General features: G+C 57.7%; 2 protein-coding genes across 5 annotated transcripts; both read left to right on the top strand.

Moving 5' to 3' along the window:
* The first annotated feature begins 116 nt into the window (after positions 1–116).
* On the top strand, positions 117–4,372 carry FUT1 (fucosyltransferase 1 (H blood group)). Of its 4 annotated transcripts, none has more exons than XM_064580758.1 (4): positions 117–237; positions 882–1,108; positions 1,335–1,497; positions 2,021–4,372. In XM_064580758.1, the coding sequence occupies exons 2-4, from the start codon at positions 1,076–1,078 to the stop codon at positions 3,118–3,120; spliced, it is 1,296 nt and encodes a 431-aa protein (XP_064436828.1). In that variant the 5' UTR covers positions 117–237; positions 882–1,075; the 3' UTR covers positions 3,121–4,372. The 4 variants fall into 4 exon arrangements, 3 of the variants coding, with proteins under 3 accessions (XP_064436828.1, XP_045747839.1, XP_045747840.1); XM_045891883.3 differs by having other exon boundaries at positions 123–237; positions 843–1,108; XR_010408063.1 differs by lacking the exon at positions 117–237 and having other exon boundaries at positions 492–1,108; positions 2,021–3,369; positions 3,494–4,372.
* A 135-nt stretch (positions 4,373–4,507) lies between these two features.
* On the top strand, positions 4,508–9,065 carry IZUMO1 (izumo sperm-oocyte fusion 1). The gene is made up of 9 exons (XM_064580763.1): positions 4,508–5,799; positions 6,210–6,284; positions 6,660–6,746; positions 7,011–7,031; positions 7,376–7,456; positions 7,633–7,733; positions 8,007–8,160; positions 8,450–8,639; positions 8,909–9,065. Exons 1-9 carry the CDS (start codon positions 5,565–5,567, stop codon positions 9,030–9,032), a joined length of 1,068 nt encoding a protein of 355 aa, XP_064436833.1. The 5' UTR covers positions 4,508–5,564; the 3' UTR covers positions 9,033–9,065.
* The last annotated feature ends 59 nt before the right edge of the window (positions 9,066–9,124 follow it).

Here is a 9,124-nt window from a genome sequence, read left to right as displayed (position 1 = left end):
GACGCTCCTCCTGCACCAAACGTCCGGCCTCTCTCTCCTCCCTGATGCAATCCTGGTGTTTCTTTCACCAGAGAAGCTACCTCCAGGCCCAGAAAAGTGCTCTCAAAATAGCGTGGGGCAGGGGGGAGGGTGAGAGTCTCTGACTCAGCGTTGGTAGCCAAGCCAGGCTCTGGAGGGGGAATGAGAGGCAAGAGCCCAAAGGGAATGAGGGGGTGGACAGTTTCCTGGAAACTAAAGGTACAGAGGCTGGCCACCTGGGGCCGAGGGAGGAGGGCGCTGGAGACCTGAACTTCTCTGTCTGAGGAGGGGGCTGGGGTTGGAAGTCCCGCGTCTGAGGAAGGGGAGGCCTGGGGGCCGGACTCCTGGGTCGGGAGACATTTAGGGTCAAATCTCTGGAGAGTGACATCAAGTTCCTGGGTTTGATTTATTGAATGCCCACGGTCACCCTGCTCCGGCCAGGGTGGGGGTGGGGGTGGGTAGGGCCACCTTGACCATGGGAACAGCTTCAGATGTGCTGCAGAGGGAAGCCTTGGACCCCAACCAGGAGGCTGGGAAGATAAACTGGCTTCCACGCCCGCTTGCTCCTTCCTGTGCTCTGGGAGAGAGCCTGCCTCCGGCAGGTGCCCTTCTAGAAAGGAGATGCCCTTCTAGAAAAGAGCTGTCAGGCGCCAGATCCTCCACTCCGTCTGCAGGAGAGGCTGGGGGCCGCGCCTCTGGAATTTGCAGGTGCACGGCGCCGACCTGGGGGATCAGCGGCCCCTGCTGTGCGCGGGGACACCTACGGCCGGAGGCTCCCACGTCTGGGACCCTGAGAGCTGGAGGAGGTTTTCCATCCGCTCCAGGAGCAGCCTGGAGAACAGGTTCTTCACCCCCACCGGCAGGACGAGGCAGAGGGCGGAGGATCTTCCTCCCCGCGCGGGCCTGCTGTCCGGGTCCTCCCTAGCGGCCGGGGAGTGGCCGGGCTCCGACCATCCAGGTACCCGGGGCAGACCGTGAGCCCGGGCGCCGGAGAAGGGGGAGAAGTCGATGGACCCGAGCACCTGGGTCGAGCATTGCGTCTGGGCGCTAGCAGTCCATGTCCACGAAGGATACCGCTGCTGGAGGCCAGGTAGGCCGGCCCTGGAGAGCCCTGTGGCTGGCCGAGGCCGAGGCCGAGGAGGAGGGGGCTGGGCGCAGGGTCCCGGGTCTGGGGAGGGCAGGGGGCGGGGCTAGCACCCTAGCCTGGGGCGTCAGGACGGGGGCGGGGCTCCGCCTCGGACCTACCTGCTTCGCCCGGGAGGGGCGGAGGCTGCGAGCCTCGGAACCTCGCCCATCTCCTTTCTCTCTTCCCCGAGCCCTTGGCGCCAGTCGGGGGAAGCGGCATGGAGGGGACGTCTGCTGAACCCTGGGACCTGGAGTTCGGGGTTCCGGGGGCGGGCGGATGTGGGCTGCACTTGAGGACGGCGCGCCCCAGCCCCGCCAAGCCGACTGCGGACCTGCCATCCGCCAGGAGCTCTGGTGAGTGGGACTAGCGGATGCCTGGGACCCAGGAACTGCACCCCCAACCTCTCGCCCCTTAGGACCCCGGGAGTCTCCACCCCACCCGCAACTCCTGCTCCTCCAGGAACCAAGATCCCTCATCCATTCCCAGCCTCCCCTGTTCTGCTTGGCCTGTCACCTCCATGGTGGAGGCTGCCCATCTCCTCCCCACCCCACCCCCACCACCCAGGTACACCTGAGAAGGGAGTTGGTGGAACATTGCCCAGCTTCAGTGGGCCTTCGGGGCCTGGGGAGCCAGATTCCAAGATGTGGCGATGAGATGCTGGATCCTAGACCCTATCTTGGAAAGCACCATTTCCCATCCCCATCCCTGGAAATTCCAAGCTCCTCGCTTCTCCTCCCTCAGATCCAGGACCCTGATTCCCCTTCCCTCGGACCCAGGAGTCTGAATCCTTAGTACCCTCCTCCTGCCCGTCCTCTGCTCCCTGACATTCGTCCTGGGGCTCTGAGCACCTGCTAATTCGCCTTTCCTCCTGTGCAGCCACGTGGGCCCCCAGCCGACGGCAGCTCTGTCTGACCTTCCTGCTAGTCTGTGTTCTTTCAGCCGTCTTCTTCCTCCACATCCACCAAGACCTGTTTCACAGTGGCCTAGACCTCACTGCCCTGTGTCCAGACCGCCACCTCCTGACACCCCCCGTGGCCATCTTCTGCCTGTCGGGCTCACCGACGGCCCCCAACACCTCCTTTCCCTGTCTCAAGCCCCCTGCCTCCCTCTCAGGAATCTGGACTATCTACCCAGACGGCCGCTTCGGCAACCAGATGGGGCAGTATGCCACGCTGCTGGCCCTGGCCCAGCTCAACGGTCGCCAGGCGTTCATCCTGCCCGCCATGCATGCCGCCCTCGCCCCCGTGTTCCGCATCACCCTGCCCGTGCTGGCCCCCGAGGTGGAGGGCCACACGCCATGGCGGGAGCTGCAGCTGCATGACTGGATGTCGGAGGACTATGCCCACTTGGAGGATGCCTTTCTGAAGCTCACGGGCTTCCCCTGCTCCTGGACCTTCTTCCACCATCTCCGTGCCCAGATCCGCCGCGAGTTCACCTTGCACGAACACCTGCGGCAGGAGGCCCAGGGTCTACTGAGCCAGCTCCGCTTGGGCCGCACGGGGGACCGTCCTCGCACCTTTGTGGGTGTCCACGTGCGCCGGGGGGACTACCTGCAAGTCATGCCCCATCGCTGGAAGGGTGTGGTGGGCGATCGCGCTTACCTCCAGCAGGCTATGGACTGGTTCCGGGCCCGGCACGAAGCCCCCATCTTTGTGGTCGTCAGCAACGGCATGGCCTGGTGTCGGGAGAACATTGACGCCTCCCGGGGGGATGTGATCTTTGCTGGTGACGGGCAGGAGGGCTCGCCAGGGAAGGACTTTGCGCTGCTCACGCAGTGCAACCACACCATCATGACCATTGGGACCTTTGGTTTCTGGGCTGCCTACCTGGCCGGTGGAGACACTGTCTACCTGGCCAACTTCACCCTGCCGAACTCCAACTTCCTTAAGATCTTTAAGCCCGAGGCCGCCTTCCTGCCCGAGTGGGTGGGTATTAATGCGGACTTGTCTGCACTCCAGTCGCTGGCAGGGCCTTGAGCAGCAGGGAGACTTTCTGGAATTGCTGATCAGTCTTGGGCCAGCATTTATGCATCTCCAGAGGCCTGGCAGCTTGGAGAGAAAAGAGGGCTTTCTGTAGCTGTCTGGACATTCTAGAACCAGCAGAAGATCTTTTCCTGTTGGTTAGCAATGCCTAGAGAGGCTCATGTCAGTTCTAGAAGGCAATGCCTACCTGCTCTTCCCAGCCCATATCTGGAGTACTTCTAGATGGCTGCACCCCAAGTACAGGCAAGTCCCCCTTCTAATGTTGCCCCTGGTCTTTTCTAGAAGAGAGGTTCATCTCCAGGACTGAAGGAATCTGTGGGTATTCTAGAGCAAGCACTCACCAACTCCCCTTCTGTGTTTCATGCAGCCATTCTAGAGAGGGTCAATTCTAGTGCCTGTGAAGAATCCTGCAGGGCTCTTCCAGAGGGGATGGAGTTCTGGAATTCCAGGAGAATCTCAGGAAGGTACAATCCGAAGCTCAACGCCTCAACCACTGCCAGAAAGATTGGTGGAAGACAAACTGTCTATAGCTGCAAGCAGACCCGAAATCTGTCCAACCTCTCAGCCCCGGAAAAAAAAAAGACCAAGACTCTTTTTTGAGCAGATAGGCGAAAACATGGGAGGTGGGGGAGGGGGACGGCTGCTGAATTGCAGCAGCTTCTGGAGCAAAGTTTTCCAGAAATGTAGGAACACTTTTTTTTTTAAGCTCAAAAACTGCCAAAGACAAGCACCCCACAAGGTGGCTCTGAGTTAGGTCGCCTCTCCCAATTACAGACGTTTCCTCCTTTGCTGCAGGGCTTGGGGGTGGGCGGGTGATGATGGAATCGATTTTCTGGAATTCAGCTGGCATGAATGTTTCCTTTGGGCTTATAGAAAGCAGCTGGCCTTGTGTCCCTTGCCAACCCCTGTCTGCCCCCGATTTCACAGAACCTGGCTTCGGGTTTGAAAGAGTCTGAGGGTATTCAGACTCCAGACTGTCCTCAAACCCAGGCAGGAAGGAGCACAGGGTTTGGCCAAGGAGGATGGGATTCTGGACTCAGATTTCAGGAACCCCTTGAGGCTTTTTGAAGGGGGTTGAAGGTGGCTAGCTATCTTTATTGCAGACAACTCTGATCGCATCTCCTGTTTACCCAGAAGAATGCAGACCCCTTTTTTAGTCTTCTCAGGGAGTTTTGAGGGATCATTCCCTATTCAGCTGCTCCAGGTGGGGAAGAGGGAGGTATGAATTAAAAGTCCACATCGCCAACTCCTGTGTCTGCAGGTTTTTTGGAGTCGTGTGTGTGTGTGTGCGTGTGTGTGTGTAGGAGGAAAGGTTCGGAACTGCCAGGGACTCATTATTCATGTCTAGGGATATTGTCCTGCACAGATCTGGTAGCCTCTTGTTCTCAGAGTTGGGTGAGTAGTGCTGCCTGTTTTTCTGGTGGCCTGTTTCAATGATGCAGAAGAGGAGAGACCTTCCAGGACCTGTAGAGCCCCAGTTTCTCACTATTGGCTCTAGGCCTCTTTCTTCTGGAACCTTGGCATCAAGCCCCTTGGGCTAGGGAGAGAAGGTGGAGGAGGGAGTGAGCAAAGTGTGTAACTCTGGAACTACATTTCCCATATAGCCATCTGGCTGGCCAGGGAGAGGCCCAGGGCCTCCTGGGAGTCGTAGTCCTAGGGCTAGAAAGGGCCACTTCCCTCATCTTCGTGGCTCGACTCCCCAAGTTTCCAAAAGGCCACGTGCACCTAGCCGGAAGCCTGGATCCGGGGACGGGAGGAAGCTGAAGCCCAGAAGCCCTTTCCTTGGCTTTAGAAGTCGGAAGGGACAAGATAACTTTCCTCTCGGTAGACGCTGGGAAAATTCTAGTCTGAAAGGACGCCCACCTCTTGTGATATCATGGAACGATAGGCGGAGTCTCCCTTTGTTGCGGTCCTATCAGACTCAGCGTTGGGCTTGTGGGCGGGGCCGAGAAAACTCCCAGGGAGTATCTTTTGGGGAGTTGGGGCCCCACGTGGGAAGCTAGAAGGGGGAAGCTGTGGGAATTCCTCCTAGACCGGGGCGAACGGTGACTGCGACTCCAGTCAGAAAGCTCTCCATATCACGCGACCGACCTCACCCTCACCCCCAACAAAACCCTTAATTTTAGTCATGGGAAAATAGCAGAGTGAAGGACGTGGCCTGCTCCTCCTCTCTAAAAGCCCTCAGCCTGGATTCGGCTCTTCAGCGGACCCTAGTGTTTGAGGGTACAACATTCAAGGTCAAGGTCGGGCAGCGGCTGTTGAGGGCGCATCGGGTCTCCGTCACCTCGGTTTCCTAACCGAGAAGTGTGCGCCCTGCAAATTGGGGGGCTTAGTCTCGGGGAAGGGTTTCTCTCCACTTAGCGTGAACGTTTGGGGCGAAAGGACCCTTCCCCTTCCCCCTCCCCCTCCCCCTGCGCGGACTGAGCGCTCTGGCCGCAATGGGTCCGCAACTTCCCCTCCTGGTGGCGGCGCTGGCCGGCTGCCTGCTTCCTGCCCGGGGCTGTATCCTATGTGCAGCAAAGGTCGTGGAGGCGCTAAAATCCTTGGAGACGGATTACCTGCCCGGCCGCCTGGCGGCCGATCGTCACCGAAGCTTTATGCAAAGGGTAAAACAAGCCGTGATGGATTTCAAGGACCTGCCAATTGAAGAGGATTCCTATATGGGGGTTATCGGTGAGGGCAGGGAAGAGTGTGGAAATCCTGAGTCCTGGGAAAGGAGGGGTCTGTGGCTAGGATTGCTGGGGGCGGAGGCAGGGAGGGCAGGGATGGAGGCAGAGTTTACTGGGTTCGGGAATGTAGAAGGCTGGAATGCAGATTCTGGGCCTTACCCAAGGCTAGTAAATACTGTGTTCCCCATCGCTTAGCCTGCAAGTTTGTGTAAAAAAAAAAAAAAACAAAAAAACCCCAAAACAACTACAACTCCCAGAAGGCAAGGGCGGACAATCCCTTTACCAGGCCTATCCTTGCCCAGTAGCCTCATGGGTATTGTAGTTTCTAAGAATAGGCGAGCCAATGAGGCGGTGAGGCTTGGAATCTGGAGTTCTATCTCTCCCTCCCTGCATCCCCACCTCCCACCCCTCCAGATAAGCCCACACTGGAAAAGGCATCCTGGAGTTTTCTGAAGGATTTGAGACGTATCACAGACAGTAATGTAAAAGGTAAATGCACAGAGGGGCCAGCGGAGGGGCTCCAGAATCTTCCGGAGAAGTGATAGTTGGTGACAACTGGTCTGGTAGTGGCTCTGGAGCCAAACTGCCTAGGTTCAGATTCCGGCTCTGTCATCTCCTAACCGTGTGGCCTTGAGTGAGGGATTTCGCAGCTTTGTCGCTTCTAAAATGAAGATCCAAACAGTCCCAGCTGTCCCTTAGCTCAGTGGCCAGCATTATGTTAAGTGGTCAATTTCATTGTCCCTCCCGGAGAAGACCCCAAAGTGGAATGTCAGGCTCTTCCGACAGAAGCAGACTTCCTGTACCTCACTCCTGGGATGAGTGAGGGAGAGGGGAAGCACTGTGTGTCACCCTGCTCCTCCCCAGGTGAACTTTTCGTGAAGGAGATGTACTGGATGTTGCACCTGCAAAAGGATATGTTTGCCCGCTTTGCAGCTCAGTTCCAAAAAGAGGGTGAGGGAAGATGGGAGTCCGTCAGGGACCACAGCCCCTTTCTTCAACAGTCCCAGAGTCCCTCACCCCAGCCCCCTGCTTCTCCAGGTCCAGCCCCTCAGCTCTCCCAGCTCCGCCCTCCCTTGGACCCAGGGATCCAGGCACCTGGGTTCTTCCTCCCTCAAACCCAAGAGCCCAAACCCCAACCTATTCCCTTGCCCTCTCTCATCTCCTTTAACTTAGAAATATGATAATCATTTTTTTTCTTTCTTTCTTCTGACGCAGCTTTTTGTCCCAACAAATGTGGTGAGTGCGGATTATGGGAGCTGGTCCTCTATCCCTCATGGTCGCCCCGTTAATACCCAGCCGTTCTCCTCCCCCTTTGGGTCTCGATGTTTCTTCATTCTCCACGTCTGAGAGGTTCCACATTCCTTCTGCACTGCGCACTTACTGGGGAGCGCATCATATTCTATTTGCACTCTTTACCGAGCCTGGTTCCATCCCTCTTCCTGCGGGGCTGCCTTCTACCCCCGTCCCTTGGGCTGACCTCCTAGGGATTGGGCCCCTGACCCCGCCCCAGCCCTTGACCCTGCCCTCCCCTTTTAGCCTCGCCTCTCAGGGCGAATACAGCGTTGATCCTGCCCCTTCAGGTATGATGTTGCAGAGTCTGATCTGGTGCAATACCTGCCAGAAGCAGGTTCACACTTGTCGAAAGAGCCCTGATTGCGGGGGTGAGAGAGCTGGGGCCAGCAGGAGGGGGGTCGGCGCGAAAGGGGGGGAGCCAGGGGAGAGACTGAATCTAGAGGGGGCGGAGCCTGGAGCCGGCAGGCGAGAAAAGGCAGGACCGAGACCAAGTGGGAGGGAGTTGAGGAAGGGCCCGAACTTCACCGTAATCCCCTCTCCCCAGTGCGCCTAGTCATAGTCCATGAAATGGAAGACTTGATCCTGAACTGTGAGCTCAACTGGCATCGACTCTCTCAAGGCCTGACCGATTACAGCTTTTTCAGGGTGGGGCCCTCTAAGTCCTGTAACCCTTGAACCCCAAGTCCATCAGGCTTGTGTGAGCCCCCTGATCCCTGTATCCACAGGTTTGCACCCACAATCCCTATGACCCATGACCTACCAGGTTTGGCTTCTACTGATCCCCGGGGACCCCATGTCTTGACCAGTACACCCTGGACTCCCGTGTCCCCCACCATGAGGCCCGTGATGATCTCACCCCTGTACAACCCCAAACCCTGAATTCCCCAGGCCTCTGTGACCCCTTGAGCTTGGGTCTAGGTTTGGGGGAAAGATTCTGAGACCTTGCTGTCCAAGGGGAAAAATTCCACCCTGATCAAGACCGCGGTGACTGCAGAGGATGCAGGGGTCTACCGCTGCAGTTTGGACAGCGTGCGATCCATCCCAGCCACGATCATCTTTTATCAAGTCAAAGGTTAGTGCTGGGGACTTGACAGTAATGTGGGACTCAGGGTCCTGGGGGTGGAAGCAGTCAGCTCCAGGGGCGTGGTCTGCGGGGCTTAACTTTCTGTTGGGGTGTGGTTTCAGGCCACGAGGGTGTGGCTTCGTGCCCTGGGTGTGGCCCTCCCGCCACAGTGGCAGGGCTTCACGCACTTAGGGGCGCGATTCTCTCCTCGGGGCGGGCTGGAGTAGAGCGGGCTTGCCTTGGCCAGTGCGGGACCTTCATGCCCTCCCAGGACTGCTCCTTCCCTCTCTTCTATCAGTGTTGCCCGGAAGGATCTCTGAAGAGCTACCGTCAAACGTCAGCCAGGGTGGGCAGGCCCCAGGTCAGGGGGATTTAACCATCCAGCCGACGCCGACGCAGTGTCCGAAGTCTGAGAACTTGCTGAGAGGCCGTCTGATAGGACTGCTGATCTGGGGCTTTGTGGTGCTGATAATCGGCTTTACGACCGCGTGAGCCGCCCACTGAAGAAGGCAGGGCTTGGAGCAAGGGGCGGGATTTCCAACTTCCTAACGCAGGAGGGGGTCTGGGAGCTAGGGAAATACTGAGAGCTGTACTTCCGTTGGGGATGGGGCTTAGAAAATAGGGTGGGCCTTACCTAGGTGGACTAAGCTTGGGTCACTGCTAGAATTAGATAAAATATAGGGAGGCTGGGAGGGGTGTCCCTCACTCAGTTAGGACCTAATCGGGTTCCCCTATTTGCACCCCACCCTCCCCCCAGGATACTTTGCTTTCGACCTGAGAAGGTGATCAATTCCATCAAGTCCTGTTTCGACACCAAGAAGGAGCCTGCCAAGCAGCCCCAGGTTCCAGAGGAAAAAGCCACACCATCAAGGCCGAAATAAAGATTTATCTGGTTGTCTAAATAAATATCTGACTCATTCCTCTGCTCTGATCCTAATTTTTGGTTTCCCCAGAGGAGAGGTCTGGCAGGAGG

Source organism: Mirounga angustirostris, unplaced genomic scaffold (assembly GCF_029215605.1).
Source record: "Mirounga angustirostris isolate CCGP_5_RB_7025 unplaced genomic scaffold, mMirAng1.0.hap1 SCAF_16, whole genome shotgun sequence".
NCBI lineage: Eukaryota > Metazoa > Chordata > Mammalia > Carnivora > Phocidae > Mirounga > Mirounga angustirostris.
The sequence above is the reverse complement of the archived record's forward strand: the minus strand, read 5'-3'. Positions and strand labels throughout refer to the sequence as shown.